At 28.3% G+C, this 18,634-nt stretch overlaps 1 protein-coding gene and 1 long non-coding RNA gene across 3 annotated transcripts; one reads left to right on the plus strand and one right to left on the minus strand.

Annotated features, from left to right (window-relative positions):
• Positions 1-866: 866 nt before the first annotated feature.
• Positions 867-10,897, plus strand: LOC132945188 (uncharacterized). Its single transcript, XR_009664519.1, has 2 exons — positions 867-992; positions 3,403-10,897. It is a non-coding gene; the product is annotated as an uncharacterized LOC132945188 (long non-coding RNA).
• Positions 10,898-13,304: 2,407 nt separating this feature from the next.
• On the minus strand, positions 13,305-17,701 carry LOC132945509 (eukaryotic translation initiation factor 2-alpha kinase 3-like). Of its 2 annotated transcripts, XM_061015282.1 has the most exons (7): positions 17,158-17,687; positions 16,875-17,074; positions 15,894-16,043; positions 15,030-15,279; positions 14,548-14,718; positions 14,320-14,490; positions 13,305-14,247 (listed from the first exon to the last, which is right to left on the minus strand). In XM_061015282.1, the coding sequence occupies exons 1-7, from the start codon at positions 17,188-17,190 to the stop codon at positions 14,119-14,121; spliced, it is 1,104 nt and encodes a 367-aa protein (XP_060871265.1). In that variant the 5' UTR covers positions 17,191-17,687; the 3' UTR covers positions 13,305-14,118. The 2 variants fall into 2 exon arrangements, with proteins under 2 accessions (XP_060871265.1, XP_060871266.1); XM_061015283.1 differs by lacking the exon at positions 15,894-16,043 and having other exon boundaries at positions 17,158-17,701.
• Positions 17,702-18,634: the final 933 nt, after the last annotated feature.

The raw sequence follows: 18,634 nt of genomic DNA on the forward strand, positions 1-18,634 counted from the left end.
AAACATCATAGACTCTAGGCCCATGTTAAATTATAGTTTATTATTTATATATTTGTTTATTGAATATAATACGGGACAAGCCCAATTTAAATGTACATTAACAAAAAAATAAGAGCATTTTTTTAAAATTAAATTCAAATTCAAAAATAATTAATATGATAAATATTAAAAAATTGATTTGAAGGGTGATAATAATTGTCTATTGGAAGTCCGTTTTCATGTAGAAAAAACACATGCTCATCAGCTGCATCCTTATTCTTTGTAACAATAAATGCAATGTGTAAAACATACAAATTGGGTAAAATAAACACAATTTATCAGGTAGAAATTTTTGTTTCTTTACAAAATAAAATGTACCTACCATAATACTTTTTATATAAATGTTGTTTTAAACTAAATGTGCAATGATTTAAGCATACCTTATAAAAATTAAACATTTAGAAACTTAAAAATATAAATTTTGCCATGACATTTTGGTACGAAGTCGAATATAACAATTCAATTTTTAATTTATCACAATTAGGTGTACTGCAGTATGATATAATTTATACTATAAAGAAAATAGTAAACGTTTTAATAAAATATCATTTACCATCAATCGAGGTGACTTGGAAGTACGAGGTGAAATGAAACAATTTTAGTTTTTGTTTTAACATATTAACATGACGAAATTATTATATCTTTAAATTATTACGTTATTTTGTCATGCACATAAAGATATCTACGAGGGTAGGTATTAAATATAATTTAATTCTACCTCCATTAAAAATATGTTTATCTTTTTTATGATAAGAATTGTTATCTTCAACTATGTGATTGATCTTATCAGTACTTCCAAAAAAAAAAATAGCCAAACATCATTCTCCCATGGTCTCATGATAACAGCGATTTATAATACCACTAAAGCCATGATATCGCTAAAGCCTAAAATGCTTTCAAAATTCTTAAGTGCTGAAGAGTTAAGATCTTCGTGATAGAAGTCGAGTTTATGGGTTTGTATATTTTTTTATATATTAAAGGGTTCTTCGAAAGAAGAACATTGTAATAAGAAGTATACAAAATTGTTTTCCCAATTGTATAGCTTTAGTTTTCATTCAAAGAGTGTTTTAAACAGAAGATGTTGTAGGAATAGTGCATAAATATTTATATACTAAAAAAAGGTTTGGGAATACCACAACCAAATTATAAGAACAAAGCATTTTATTTATGTCTGTTGCAGACAGTTTTTTCTAATTTCTTCTTCATTATCTATTTTATCTGAATAATCAGAATCAGGGCTAATTTAATTTTCACTTTCAATAATTGGTTCATTATTTGAGTGAATACTGGATAAATTTATACCATTATATAATTTAATCAAACTACTTGCAAATATAGAATATTCCAATTTCAAATTATGAAGACTTAGGTGGGGACTTAAGTTAGGAATCCAATTCTTAAGATCACCAGAAACTTCTTTCCCCTCCATAGTTGCTTTTAATGAATCAAAAGTTAATAATGAAACGTTAGACAATATACCTCAAGCACCTTTAAATCTGCTTGTAATTGACTTGATCCAATACTACAAAATAAACTTCAATTTTAAATTGGTCATGAAGAATATTTTTTAGCTGTTAACGGACATTGTTAGTTTTAAATTTTTTTAGTATTTTTTTCTATTTATTGTGTAAAAAAGCGTGAAAATTTAATGCAAGGCTCCTGATATATTGTTACAATAGCAATTGAAAAATATTAAAAATACATAGGCACAATTTATTTTTAAAAGCATATAATAAAGTTTGAATTTTGACAAAATGTATCAATATAATTATTTTGTAGTTAAAAATGTATTAAATGTTCAACTTTTGTAGCTAAGGATTGAAAATTTAAAACAAGGTTCCACGTAAATAGGTCAATATATAAATTACTTTATTCACAATAATATCATCAAATATATTTAGTAATATACTAATATCATAGGCTGACTGACCGTTTTTGCTTAGATTCAGTTTTCTTATATAATGATATTATATCATTGAATTCAAATTTAACACCATCCATTACAGTGACCCACTTGTAACCTACTGTACATCAGAGCGACATCCACTTACCCGCTTTTTAAATCTTAGTTTTAAAATTAAAAAGATTTATGAATTTCTAACTCAAAATAATATGCACGTTTTTGTGATGTTAACGTGTTTTGTCAACATTTAAACTTTAAATGCTTATAAAATATATTATGAATACGGATTTTTAATATTTTTCAATTATCATTGTAACAATATATTAAGAAACTAATAATTTGAAACTGAAAATGTTTATGTTAAAATTATTCAAAATGCACAAATTAGGTTAAGATAGTCAGTGGCGTTTATAGAAATAATTTTTGGGGTGGGCTATAGTAAATAGAAACTAGCAAGTGATCTATTACTTAGAGGCTACTATCTACTATATATTTAACAGTTTCTATAAATATATTTGTATTTGTTATTATAACTTATAATAGTATCTAATAAAATATATTGTTGTTCTATTTAAAAAGACTGTAATTTCGGTTGGGGGGGGGGTGCTGCAGCCCACTAGGCCCACCCCCTATATACGCCACTGACGATAGTATTCAACAGATAGAACACCTGGGCAGTTGGGTTATTGATCCAAATTTTTAATTAGAAAATTAAAACATATGTCTAAGAAATATGACAATAATATAGCAAAATATAAAAATTTGGTTTTTATTTGCATGGATTTTTTTCTTTTGGTTTATTTTTTCTTGGTTTTTATTTCCGTGATTCAGTTTTCCAACATAGTGATTGCTTGAATGAAATCAATTGATGAAGATTGTAAATAAATTGGTAATGGAGTAGGTAGTATGAGAAAGAATATTTTCTATTAAAAATAAATTCAAGATAAAATTAAATAAAGTCATTATTCTGTAAATTATAATTTTTTAATCAATTCAATTTTATGTAAGAACATTTTAAATTTCATTTTAAGTGTTTGTTGAAAACTTGAATTATTAAAATTTTTTTTAAATGATGATTTTTTGTAATACTTATTACTAAATTATTATTACTTGTGTGAATTCACGCGAACTGTGCACATTATGTTATGCTTTTTCACTGGTATGCAATCAAAATTTTTAAACTATTAAATCACCGTCAATCATAGAACTTTGTAGCAATTAAAACTTTTAAATCACTAAAATATATTTAAGAAAATTATCTAAGTTAAGTTTGCAAAAAATGCATAGGTTTCCAGTGTTTCCACGGATTTTCAAAACGAAAGTCTCTAAAGTCACACCTACTCAGAATCTATAATAGTTTTATTAATTTACTTATATTTCAATAAGTTTTTTTTAATATTTATTGATGATCGAAGAAATACCCATTTTATATTATATTCATTGTTATTTTATTGTTTCAGCTGGCATGTTAGATATTTAAGATTGCAACAGATTGCAACATTAATCAAGATACTTAATAAACATTGAATCCCAAGGATGACATATATGAAAAACGATACCGATATTTTGGGAACAAGACTTAAACATTGAAGACCAAGAATATCAAATAAGTGTTAAAAAATATTTAAAAAAGCAAAAATAATATAAGATGAAAAATATTTTTGCACCCCATGTAAAACCAAACAAAACGCTGATTGTCCTATTTTATTGAATATAAATATCATGTGATACATGTATGATACAAATTTGATAATAATAAAAAAAAATTAAATATTGAAATAAGATGTCCATTCATTTTAACATGGAAAAGTATTTAGATTTATCTTATAAAGCTTTAAAGGAAATCATGTATATAAATTATATGAAGTTCTCATAGATAAAGGTTTAAATACGATATTTATGTAAGTAACTACATCACACACATCAAAAATAACAATATCAGACTGCAGAAGTATCAAAATGGTAACCAATCATGTGGAAAAGATCAAAGCAAAACTTGTACATTGGAGACTTGTTGGATGGGATAACAGTATAACAACAACTAAACCTTCAAAATGTCATAAACATTAACACCAAACACAGGATGTTTACATGTCGGTATAGTACATGCTTCCGTTATAACAAAATTGTAAACAGAACTATCCAACTGCAAGTTGTCACCACGACCATTTCAACTAGTAAATTCTCATAACATTGATACAGTGAAGTAAATACCGTGCAGAATATGAAAATTATTTGTCAGCTTAATCTCAAAGCCCGTAGACGAAAAGAAGAAGGAGATTCAGTAAGTAGGTAATAAAAACAAGTGCTCAGTATGATAACATTGGTGAACAATAACATCATTATTATTATTAGTTATCATTATTCATTACCTATATATTAAGAAAGAATATTATTTTACAATAGATTGTCCTATTATTTAAAAATTTTTTTTTGTTAAATAACATTTTCATTTAATTTTAAACAGAAGGGGGCAATGAATAATTATTATTCAATTAGAGCTTAGGATCTTTGGATGCATAGACATAATAATGTCTTTATTATTTGTAGTCATATCTATTCCTAACTAATAACTATGTAATTTATTAAACTATCTGGATTATTCCTGGAGGCCCATTTTAGAAATTGATTGATTCTGTTCACAAGTTAAGTTGCTCATATTTAAGAGCCATATATATCAATCAAAGATCTAAGCCAGTCCAATGAAATATTATCTCCTTGGTATTTTTTTAGATTCTGAGCAGAGCGAGGAAGCTAGTGGATTTACAAGTGTTTATTTTTTATTTTATTTTTTTTTTTTGTTACTGTGTACAAAATTTCTACCAGAAGGAGTGTTTTGATTTCAACAAAAAGTACTTTATCTTTTTAGCAAATTGGATCAAGATGGTACTTTAAAGAGCATGTTTGTTTCATTGATTTCCTCTGGTTCCAGAGGTACTGTAAGAACTAGAGGTACTACTATATGTATATTATTTTCCATTTCCTCTTCTTGGGGACTTAAGTTAGGAATCCAATTCTTAAGATCACCAGAAACTTCTTTCCCCTCCATAGTTGTTTTTAATGAATCAAAAGTTAATAATGAAAAGTTGGACAATATACCTCAAGCACCTTTAAATCTGCTTGTAATTGACTTGATCCAATACTACAAAATAAACTTCAATTTTAAATTGGTCATAAGGATTTGTTATTACTTTACTAGAAAAAACTTCTCCAAGCAACAGTTTCTTATGGCGGATACATATATTTGGCAATCCACATTCAACTAATTCAAACCCTGCTGGTTTCTTTAATCAGTTATTCAATATAGTTATCATCCGGTAGACAGAAAAAAAAACTATGAAAATATGAAACAAATTTTTGTATTTTACTATATTATGCATTTATGTCATATTATTCACTTATTATTGTAAGTTTGAAAATATATAAGAAACAATCTAAACCTTTTTTTACATTTTTACAATTCAAACAACGATCACTACAATAATAATAATTTATATTCATAGGTTAGGTTATGTACTTTAAAGAGCACGTTTGTTTCATTGATTTCCTCTGGTTCTACAGGTACTACTATAGGTATATTATTTTCCATTTCCTCTTCTGGTTATCTACGCTGTTGTAAGAACATTCTATTGCTCTTCAACTCATTCGCTCTGAGGTTGGTTGTATCAATGTGAGAGGAGATTTCTGTTGGTAAATCATCTATTTTATCAATTTCCTCCATTGGTTCTCTACACTGTTAGAAAGTTTTTGTTTGGTATAATTTAAACTCCCAACCACCTCGACTTGGGTATTATTATTTAATTATTGAAGTAGACTAATTCATAAACTGTCACTGTCGCTTTGTGATTAAACATTCCAAAAATTAGTGTGTTCACAAAAATTTTCTTCTATTCTCTGAAAGCAGTTTCTTGAGGTGTAGTCCACTTGAACTCGATTCCCTTCTTGGTCAATCTGGTCAGGGGTTCAGTTAGAGTGGCATAGCTCCTGACAAACCGTCGTAAGAATCCCGTGAGTCCTAAGAATCTTCGGATCACATGGACATCCTTCAGAGTAGGAAACTCTTCAATCGCCTTACTCTTGCCCTTGCCTGGACTGATTTTTCCTTCTCCGACCACAAACCCCAAAAACTCTATACTCTTGGATCCAAACAAGCATTTGGACGGTCTCAGTGAGAGCATGTTTGTTTCATTGATTTCCTTTGGTTCCAGAGGTACTATAAGAACTAGAGGTACTACTATCGGTATATTATTTTCCATTTCCTCTTCTGGTTCTCTACGCTGTTGTAAAAACATTCTATTGCTCTTCAACTCATTCGCTCTGAGGTTGGTTGTATCAACATTTCTGTTGGTAAATCATCTATTTTTTCCATTTCCTCCACTGGTTCTCTACGCTGTTGTTAGAAAGTTTTTGTTTGGTGTAAGTAAAACTCCCAACCACCTTACTTGGTTATTATTATTTTATTATCGAAGTAGACTAATTCAAAGCAGCCTAGTGGTTTTACAATTGTGTTTATTTTTTATTTTATTTTTTTTTATCTTGTGCACTAAATTTCTACCAGAAGGAGTGCTTCGATTTCAACATAAAGTATCTTATCTTTTTAGCAAATTAAATCAAGATGGTACTTTAGGGAGCATGTTTGTTTCATTGATTTCCTCTGGTTTCAGAGGTACTGTAAGAACTAGAGGTACTAGTATCGGTATATTGTTATATATTTCGTCCATTTCCTCTTCTGTTTCTCTACACTGTTGTAAGAACATTATATTGCTCTTCAACTCATTCGCTCTATGGTTGGTTGTATCAATGTGAGTGGAGTTTTCTGTGTGTAAAATCATCTATTTTATCCATTTCCTCCATTGGTTCTCTACGCTGTTGTTAGAAAGTTTTTGTTTGGTATAAGTAAAACTCCCAACCACATTGATTTGGGTACAGTGAAACCTGTATATAACGGACAGTCACGGGACCAAAATAATTGTCCGTTATAGACAGGTTTCAATGTTTTAAAAATTAAAATTTTTACGTACATTTGTATTGTTTTATATATTGTTATATATTTTATAATATGTACAATGTACATATTAGGTATAATCTTTATTAATATTATACATATATGTATTATACACATACATTGTACATTATGAATCTAATTTTAATTATTTATTACAAAATGATTCTATTGATGTTTGTTTTTTGAACTTTGATTTGGTAATTTCCAACTCGTGATGGATAATTAATTCGCTCACATATGAAAATCCTTTTTCATCGCCTTTATTTAAATAAAATTCTTTCAGACGAATAAGTTGTTCAAGAGCTCTCTAACCAGCCATTGGAAGCTTTGAAATCGTCATACTTGATTTCACGGGCAACTTCTAAAGTTTTTGCTTGAATGATTGGTCCAGACACAGACACATTTTTATTTCTTACATGGTTAAACCACTCTAAAACAATTTTATCAATCAATTCACCTGGCCCGTTCCTCTGGAATCAACGAGATTTTTCGTTTGTGGAATTTTCGTTGTATCGACGTAAAATATCTTCTTTATTCTTTAAGAGCCAAATTTGTCAGCAAGTTAACGAATAGACCAACCTCCGCTAGAGTGTTTTAAACGAATAATGTGCACCTTTTGTTTTAAATTTAAAGCTTTACGCGGCACGGGAGGTGCCATTGCTAAAGAAAAGATGTACAACTCTGACTGCGAACGATAGAAACTGATTAAAAACGTTTGATACCCATGGTTATCATATTTTATACGTATTGCAATTTATATCTGGATATCTTGGACTTTATAAATTCAATAGGCAATTAGCGTTATCGTAATCGGCGATAATGACGTAATTGGTCGTATTCCGTGTTTTCACTGAATGACCTAATTGCGTTCCTCATTGACGCTGTTTCGTAGTATGTATGTATGTATTTTTGTCCGTTATGAAATTGTTAGATTAAATATTAGTGTCCGTGTCCGTAATATAAGGAGTCCGTTATAGACAGGTCGAAATACATTAGAATGTCTATCTTTTTGCCGGGACCTGGTAATTTTGTCCGTTAAGAGAGGTGTCCGTTAAGTCAGGTTTCACTGTATTATTATTTTATTATTGAAGTAGACTAATTCATAAACTGTCACTGTTGCTTTGGGATTAAACATACAAAAGATTAGTGTGTTCACATATATATTCTTCAACTCTGAAAGCAGTTTCTTGAACTCGATTCCCTTCTTGGTCAATCTGGTCAGGGGTTCAGTTAGCGTGGCATAGTTCCTGACAAACCGCCGTAAGAATCCCGTGAGTCCTAAGAATCTTCGGATCACATGGACATCCTTCAGAGTAGGAAACTCTTCAATCGCCTTACTCTTGCCCTTGCCTGGACTGATTTTTCCTTCTCCGACCACAAACCCCAAAAACTCTATACTCTTGGATCCAAACAAGCATTTGGACGGTCTCAGTGAGAGCATGTTTGTTTCATTGATTTCCTCTGGTTCCAGAGGTACTATAAGAACTAGAGGTACTACTATCGGTATATTATTTTCCATTTCCTCTTCTGGTTATCTACGCTGTTGTTAGAAAGTTTTTGTTTGGTATAAGTAAAACTCCCAACCACCTCGACTTGGATATTATTATTTTATTATTGAAGTAGACTAATTCAAAGCGGCTAGTGCTTTTACAATTGTGTTTATTTTTTATTTTTATTTTTTTTTTATCTTGTGCACTAAATTTCTACCAGAAGGAGTGCTTCGATTCCAACATATGGTATCTTATCTTTTTAGCAAATTAAATCAAGATGGTACTTTAGAGAGCATGTTTGTTTCATTGATTTCCTCTGGTTCCAGAGGTACTGTAAGAACTAGAGGTACTACTATCGGTATATTATTTTCCATTTCCTCTTCTGGTTATCTACGCTGTTGTTAGAAAGTTTTTGTTTGGTATAAGTAAAACTCCCAACCACCTCGACTTGGATATTATTATTTTATTATTGAAGTAGACTAATTCAAAGCGGCTAGTGCTTTTACAATTGTGTTTATTTTTTATTTTTATTTTTTTTTTATCTTGTGCACTAAATTTCTACCAGAAGGAGTGCTTCGATTCCAACATATGGTATCTTATCTTTTTAGCAAATTAAATCAAGATGGTACTTTAGAGAGCATGTTTGTTTCATTGATTTCCTCTGGTTCCAGAGGTACTGTAAGAACTAGAGGTACTACTATCGGTATATTATTTTCCATTTCCTCTTCTGGTTATCTACGCTGTTGTTAGAAAGTTTTTGTTTGGTATAAGTAAAACTCCCAACCACCTCGACTTGGATATTATTATTTTATTATCGAAGTAGACTAATTCAAAGCGGCTAGTGCTTTTACAATTGTGTTTATTTTTTATTTTAATTTTTTTTTTATCTTGTGCACTAAATTTCTACCAGAAGGAGTGCTTCGATTCCAACATATGGTATCTTATCTTTTTAGCAAATTAAATCAAGATGGTACTTTAGAGAGCATGTTTGTTTCATTGATTTCCTCTGGTTCCAGAGGTACTGTAAGAACTAGAGGTACTACTATCGGTATATTATTTTCCATTTCCTCTTCTGGTTATCTACGCTGTTGTTAGAAAGTTTTTGTTTGGTATAAGTAAAACTCCCAACCACCTCGACTTGGATATTATTATTTTATTATCGAAGTAGACTAATTCAAAGCGGCTAGTGCTTTTACAATTGTGTTTATTTTTTATTTTAATTTTTTTTTTATCTTGTGCACTAAATTTCTACCAGAAGGAGTGCTTCAATTTCAACATAAAGTATCTTATCTTTTTAGCAAATTAAATCAAGATGGTACTTTAGAGAGCATGTTTGTTTCATTGATTTCCTCTGGTTTCAGAGGTACTGTAAGAACTAGAGGTACTACTATCGGTATATTGTTATATATTTCGTCCATTTCCTCTTCTGTTTCTCTACACTGTTGTAAGTTTTGTTTTAATACCAATAAGACATAAGAAAACAATTTAAACTAACTAACTTTCAGTTTATTTAATAGGGAGACAGTTGCACGTTTACATGATTTTAAAGAGTGAGTGTCATACACACACTAAAAACCTAACCTACAATTTATGAACTTGGATTGTTATGCAACACATATTATATAACACACCCCCTCAATCCAAATTCATTAATAACAATAACAAATTAATAATAATAATTAACAACAGCAATAATAATAATGAAATTACAATCACTATAGTAAATAATAATTTTTTAAATGTTATACTTGGTAAGGATTTAGTAAGTAAATCTGCAACTTGGTTTTCAGTAGAAATTTACTCTACCTACCAGTATGTAAACCAAATAATAGATAGATGTATAATTAGAGAAAATGTTGAAGCTGAGATTTTGAAAGATGATTTGTATGAATGTGTTGACAATTGTCAACTTATTGAACAAAGAGTGTGGCAAAATGTACTTATTAATGTTAAGATAGATTCTGCTAGTATTCATTTTGTTTCAAAGAAACCAGTATCAGTAGAATTGGTAGAATAATTAAATCACATTAACATTTAGACATGTAATTTTAAAGCATATCTATTACCTGTTTTGTATTATAGTATATATTATATTTTCTTATTTTATTTTATATTCATCATAGGTATTTAATATTTATTAAATTGTCACTAAATAAGTAATATTGTGTCATTAATACATTTTTTTTTTAATTATATATTAATTGTTCATTAGTTTTGTATAATATGTAACTATATTTTGTAGGTATGGTGTATTTTGTTTTCTTTTAAAGTATAATAGTTTACTTAGTTACTGTAACGTTTTTGTATTTTTCTTATTGACTTAATTACAAAATATTGTATATAACCTTAAATAATTAAATACATAGATCATAGTTAAAACAAGCAGTGTCAACTTATGTGTTCATGTATGTGTGCATGCTTGACTACATGTTATTATATTAAAACACCATATTAATGAAATTGTAATTATTCTGCAGTGGAGACAACCATCAACAAAGTCGGGTAGTACATCTGTACTGATAAAAATGGATGTTGGTAGGTATATCGGAAGTTGATGGAGTTTATAAATTCAAAAATTACTGAACCGTTATGTAAAAGTCAATACAAATTATATTCATAGATTCCTTCAGACTAGGGCGGTGTAACATTCATTACACCTTATATATATATTATACACTAAACACACACTATAGAATTGACCAATACAAAATATACACACTGAACACTTTTTGACCCATAGACATTATTACTTATTATTAAAATGACACACGGCAGTTAGTTTGACAATAACCATCAACAGGAGCGAACTCACCTATATACCTATTACCTATACACTTATTAGTAGCCATCTACATGTTTAGTAAAGTATTATTTTTAATATAATAATTACTATAGATCTATAAACCAAACTTGTCTTATTATTGATAAAATACCTCATACACAGTGCTCTAACCTCCAGCTTATCCATAAGGAATAGAAAACCTCTGGATAACTAATATCGTAACAAGGTCTCCCGACTACGTTACAATGGTGTTTAAAGCTTATCTTTCAACCCCTACAAGTACCTAACTGAAATGAAGGTCACAAAAACATTTTTTTTCATCTCACAAAAAAAGGATATATTTTTGGTTATTTAAATGGTTTACATTGGTTACGTCATATTAAATTATTATTATAAATAATAGAAATATGGCATATACCATTTTATTTTTATAAATATATTTATAAAAAATCTAATCTTTTTGCATTGAATGCTAATTACTGTATAATGATCAAATAACCCACATTTTATCTTAAACAAGAAATGTAGACAAGTGGGTATGCTCTGGCTATACCGCCAGTGTCGAGTAGATCACTGTAATGGATAAGCTAAATTTGAATTCAACAAGATAAAATTTTTGTATTTGAAAAATGATTCTGTGCTAAGACAGACTGTCAGCCAATAGTACTAAGTATATTTTATGCTATTATTGCTATTAAACAATTTATTTTAGTATTAGTACCTACCGGCTTTACCGGTATTTATTGAACATACCTCGTATAAAATATAGTAATATACTTTAAAAGTACTCACAAATAATATTTTTAAATCGCAACTTAAAATATCTATAAAAAAAAACTGTTTATATATTTTTAGATATTTTGGTTACAGTATGTAAAAATTTAACTTTTTTATACATTTTTAACTACAAAATAATTTGGCGACTGATAAATATTATCAAAATTTTAACTTTAAATGCTTGAAAAAAAAAATGTTGCTTATATATCTTTAATATTTGTGAACTGCTATTATAACAATTTATGAAAAACCTGTATTACATTTTCAAGGTTTTTGGACAACAAAAAATTATTTATAGAAATATAATATTATGATTTATGTTATTTACTTATGGTGTAGTAAAACGGAGACATCCCATGTGGGAACAACGTGCAGACTTCTTACAATAGAGGTACCTACCAACCCTATCTAAATTTTTTATTAAAAACCCATTTTTATTACCATTTAATTTTTTTTAGTCTAAGGACAGTCAATAGCTTATTGTATTGTTATAAATTATAAAATTTGTTTGTTGTTTTTAATACAATTGAATTAAAACTTAATAAGAATTAAAGAAAAATTATAATATAGAATTAATGATTATACTGTAATGGGTAAACATTTAAGACAATTGGATTTTCCTTCAGATGCTATTGGCACATAGCAAACAAGTTAACACCAGACTATCTGGGTATTTTTAGTCATATCGCATAACCACAATTACAGAAGTATAATCTATAATATTATGATATTATATCTTTAATCATGGTCAAAGCTGTAACTGATTGGTGGAGTGCAGGTGTCTGGACACCCCCCAAAATTTTTTAAAAGTAGAAAAGTTTTAGCAGGTAATATTGTTTATTGTACTAAAAATAATTTTATATTTTTGTTATAGCAGAAATAACGAGAAAAGTTTTTATACGAAAAAAATGATGAGTTGTGCTCAAAAATGATGTGTTTAGTATTTATATTTAAAAAATGTTGGATCCCCTGAAAATTGTTTTCAGTTACAGCCTTGATGGTCGTAATTCCTTCTCATTCTTCCAGTAACCAATCCCAATTAGTTCCAACTAACAAGACCTCTTATGGGCACAATCATACTCTACATTGCATGCACAGAGCTGCAAACAACCAATAGTTCTTGGGCCACTATTTCTACTTTTACTTTTACTAAAATACTACTAATCATATTATACGTATTCTCTGAATTATTGTTATCTAATTTATTTCTGTATTTAATTATGTGATTATGTAACTATATAATCACACCCACACCTTATTACCATAATTGTTGTTTTGGCGTTTAATAAATAATAAAAATTAAGTATATAGGTAATATGAATAATATTTATTTATCTGAAATTATTACAGTATTAATTATGTTAGTATAAGTACACAATTTGAGTTTTTTTTTTTAAATTCCCCTTTTGATTATAATTTTAATAACAATTATGTTAATATAATAAGCCCGTCACCAATAATAATAATTATTAAATATATCTATTGTTAATAGTGTAATTAAAGTTATTACGTACATATTATGTTATATATATTTATTTAGGGTAATTGAGTATGCAGTTGGGGGCCACATGTCTTTTCTATTAGTTTTAATAATTCCTTACATTCTCCCTTACAGTGATCCTTCATGAATAACTCAATATTTCTAGTCATTTATTATAATATAATATTAGTTAGTAGTCATGGCACGCTACAATATTGTTAAATTTAAAATATAGAAAATTATAAAACCTATAGTAATGTAATAAATAATTAATATCACCTACTAAAGTAGTTTTTGGCACTGCATAAATATTGAATAACCAGATAAAAGATTTTATTATAAAAAAAGGTATGTACAATATACTCATAATGGGTAGGTATTCAAATACAAATATTTTAACACATATTAAATATATATAAAACATAAAATAATTCTTATTAAATGATAAATGGCCAGGAGCGCTAATGAACATTGCTACGGCTCTGCATAGCTTCATTTGAACATAAGCAAAAAGAAGTATTTAAAGATTGAGTCGAGGTAATATTATGTGTTTTGTTGAAATTCCATTATTTTGTTGATTCTGGTTTCTGAATTATTCAGATAGTTTGATTGTTGGACCATTCTCTGAATATAATATATAGTTTAGAAAGGACATGAGTCTGGCATGAGAAGGTTGAACCGATCCAAGTACACTAAGAGCATACTTTTAAGGTTAGATGCAGTTGGGCGTTTTTTTGGATCTTGCGATAACATTAAGCATACCATGTCTTTCTAAAAACAAAAATAATGAAATATTTTTAGTGTATGAATCATTTTTATTTAATTTATAAAGTATATACTTACTTCAGTTTTAAATTCATACAATTCCAAAAATTGAGGAGGAAATGTACCATTTCTAACTTGCTGTAACGTTTTGCATCTTTCCATTTCAGTATTAAAAGAATTGAGCATTTCAAAAAATATAACTCCAAGGGAATATATATCCACTTTTAAATTGTACGGTTTTCCATGTATCTGTAACATTTGTTTAGAAATAATTAAGTATTCCTAAATTTCTTTTACATTATTTACCTGTTCTGGACTCATATACAAATGTGTGCCAACTTGATTAGTATGTTGTTCATTTAAGCACTTTTGTTTATCATCATATTCATTCCATGTATCATATATTAACATTTTAGTAACTGAACCAAAATCGCCAATTTTAATTTGGTCATCTGATATAAAAAATATATTTGAAGGCTAAAATAAGATAAATTATAATTATTTCAGAAATATAGTTAATAAAAATATATCTAAAATAATGTCTAATAGATTAACAAGAAACATTTAAATATAGATGAGTAGAAAAATAGGAAAATCTTAAATAGTATAGGATGGATAGATGGATTAAAATTATTTGGTAAGGCAAATAAATAAAACAAAAAAATAAATTTTAAAGTGTTTACAATTCTCAATTTTATATTAAATTATACCTTAACATTCTATAATACTAGACATTTTATAAATTAAAAATAATTTTAACTATAATAACTAACTATCATTGTTTATACCTTTAAATCCCTATGTATGAATTCTTGCAAATGAATATATTCAACACCTTCTATAATTTGAAAAAAAATATTTAAAATATCCATCATATTTTTATGAAGAGTACCAGTCTTCAGTCTTTCTCTCAAACTATATTTCTGACAAAGCTCCATTTGTATGTATAAGTATTGTTTAGTTGCTTTTCGTTCACTATGAGAGTCTCTTGTTGTATCTGTTGGACTAGTTGTTATATTACTACTTGTGTCCATACAACTAAAAAACAGACACAATATTGTAATATAAGTAGATAAATATATGGATATGTTAATCTTATAAATTTCAAACTATTTAATATATTTAATGCATAAACTCATATTTTATAAAATTCAAAATTTTTTTTGAATGGTAAAATAGCAAAGAAACATGAATTTACTTATGCGCCAATGATATTACACTATGATTCACTTATTTGCTATAAGAAATGTTGGGTTTTTAGTTTCCAACTGTCAATGCTACATTAAGAATATGCAGGTGGTTATTATGAAAATAGTTATTTGTTATATTAGTTAGTAATTAAATGCAGACTCTAGACTACCCTTGCAAGGACTACTGGACCTGTATGCATATAAACGTCATAAGGGGTATCAACGAGTACTATTGACAATATTTAAATGGCATGAAATTAATTATATTTGAATATAAAGTGTTGAGTATATGAAATGTGACTGGCATTAGTAAGCACTATAGATTAGATTCAACTGATTTCAGATTTACTAATTGATTAGTGTGATTCAAAATAATTGTAAGATAAATGGTTTTTGGTTTACCTTACTTTTACTTTACACTAGGTTGTTAAATTGATAAATTATAATTTTTATTTTATTTACTCAGATTTTGGCATCCACTTTTTATCCTGTTCTTCTTGCCAACTTCTAGGAGGTTCTTCTAACCAAGCATTGAAATACTTTACAATATTTTTATGTTCTAACTCTGCTAATGCTTTAACTTCACGTAATACACGGTCTCTAGATTCTTGTCTATTATAAATAAATAAAATAATAAAACAAATTTATGCACATACATTATATTAAGTACCTACATATTTATTATTTTATCCAAAAAGTTGAATTTATCAAAGCTACTGAGTACCTCAGAGTACTAAATAAAAGCGCACCGGTTCCACAGTTATTTCTTTTTTCACCAGTCACCACCTATGCCCTTATGTGGGAAATGCGCGACGCGGGATGGAAACAGGTCACTGACCGGTGCGCTTTTCTTTAGTTTGGAGTATAGTGCTATAATTATTATAGTAATCTGTAGAGCACATATTTTTAAGAATTAAAAATCACAGTATTATGCCATTTATTATGCAGTAAAAATAATGAAAATAATGAAAATATGCACATATTAAAAATAAAATGAGGAACTTAATAGTAAATAAATGTAGGTATACCATTAAATTGTTTTTTGATAATTTTTAATTTATTAAGTAAAAACATAATTTAAAATTAGATAGGTACTTAGTGCAAAACAAATACTTTTGTTACTTCTATTGTTAAATGATAAAATGTATATTAATTTACCGTAAAACCACCATTGTCAAAAAACTTTAATACTTGACAAAATAATATTTTACACTTTAATTAGACTTTCAAAACACTAGGTAAATAATTTAATTTTACTTCAATATACAACTAACTTTAAATTTTGTAATTTTTTCAAAATATCTAAAAAAAAATTGTTGTCATTAACTTTAAAGTATTATGAATTATTATAATTATATTATAAACATTAGTGAAAAAAAAACCCAATAATATAAAAACATTACTCTAATCGTCTAATTATAATAAAATATACTATCATCTTACCGTGGTGGAAAAGGTATCCTTTTAATAGCATAGTTGCAGTCATCTAATTTATTTCTAGCCTTAAATACAATCCCAAAACCTCCTTTTCCTAGGCAATGGATTGTTTGAAAATTTTGCGAATAGTGTGATTTAAATTCATCTATTTGTTTTTGAACAGGTTGTACATTTTCCTTTTTTTTTTCATGATCATCATTTTCTTTCTGATAATATTATAAATGACACAATAAAATATTATAAAAAAAAAAAATCTGCATAATATATTTTAAATAAATAGATATGTCACCTGTGCAACATTTTCATTTTGATCTATGTTCATTTTACGTTTTCTATGGTAATAGTAATACGTTTTTTAAGTTTTTAAGTCTGCTAGGTTCATAAAAAGTGCGCCTGCAGACTGGTTTCGTTGTCAAGACAGACTGCCCAATATTTGTCTTATAAGGACAGTTATAGACTAAACAACTATCTACTACCAAATACTATTTGCTACTACAGTGATCGAAGTGAAAAGGTAAATTAAATAAATTAATACAAAATTGAAAATACAAATTTAATTGTTATCAATAATTGTTATCGTCAAAATCATAGAGTAAATTGTTTGTACATCTTGAAGTCCTCATAACTCGCGTTAAAATTAAAATATAACAAAAAGCTCAGGAGGCTGCCTAAAATAATCTTACCTTTAGATTTTATAAGAGATCAATTTACTTTAATTTTTAAATTAACGGAGCTACATATTGTGTTCGGCTACCGACCGTAGAATTTGCTATGTTACGCACTTGTAGACGGAGACCACTATGCGGGTATCACGTCCTCTTAATCATAGACCCCGTTAGGTGATAGCATGATTATAAAGAACCACGGTAGAATTCTTAAACCATGTAAAGATAAATGAACATCACGAATTAAGAGCACGTCGCACCCGCACATGTTGTCTCCGTCTTCACGTGTACGACATGGCAAATTTTACGCTCAGCAGATCACGTTTAGCACTGTTAATTTTAAAATTAGAGTGAATTGACCTCTGTAAAAATTTATAGTTAAGAATGTTATCTAGGGCATCGCATCGGCTTTTTGTTAAATTTTAATTTGAGTTATGAGCATAAAAAAGGTAAAATAATTTACAATTTTAAAATACTCATAATTCACTTTAAAACTGAAATATAACAAAAAGCCGATGAGACGCCCTAGATAACATTCTTAACTTTAAATTTTATAAGAGGTCAATTCACTCTTAATTTTAAAATTAACGGGGCTAAACGTGATCTGCTGAGCGTAAAAATGTCTATGTCGTACACGTGTAAAGACGCAGACAACATATTATGCGGGTGCGACGTCCTCTTAAGGTATATCTTAATTCGTGAAGAACATGGAAAATAGAAATAAGAATATAGATATAAAATAAATACTATCTAAAGCCGTGATCTCACGTAACGTCAAAGATCTTATGGCACAGGATAATATAGAAGCGACTGTAGTAAGCATCACAGATATATAAAGTAACGTTACATAATAATTATATACTTTATATATCTGTTATTTTACCTGTGGTTAGCATAGACCTATAAAGTATAAACTAGTCTTAATTGCGACATAGAAGCGACACTCGATCAGCTGATCGGGTTTCTGTTTCCCTACGGTAAGTTGTACGTATCCGTAATCTTATAAAATAATGGCAACATGTATCACTCTTTGTTACGAATTTATATAAACGGAAACAATCCATTGATCACGGACGAAAAAAGCCAATTTCAATAAAAAAA

This window comes from Metopolophium dirhodum, chromosome 5 (assembly GCF_019925205.1).
Source record: "Metopolophium dirhodum isolate CAU chromosome 5, ASM1992520v1, whole genome shotgun sequence".
NCBI classification, from domain to species: domain Eukaryota; kingdom Metazoa; phylum Arthropoda; class Insecta; order Hemiptera; family Aphididae; genus Metopolophium; species Metopolophium dirhodum.

Coding starts and splice junctions, on each gene's coding strand:
- LOC132945509 (XM_061015282.1), bottom strand. CDS start 17,190: ATGAACATAGATCAAAATGAAAATGTTGCACAG. Junction 16,044..16,874: donor AGGATACCTTTTCCACCACG/GTAAGATGATAG, acceptor TATTTATAATAG/ACAAGAATCTAGAGACCGTG. Junction 14,248..14,319: donor TGTATGAATTTAAAACTGAA/GTAAGTATATAC, acceptor TTTTGTTTTTAG/AAAGACATGGTATGCTTAAT.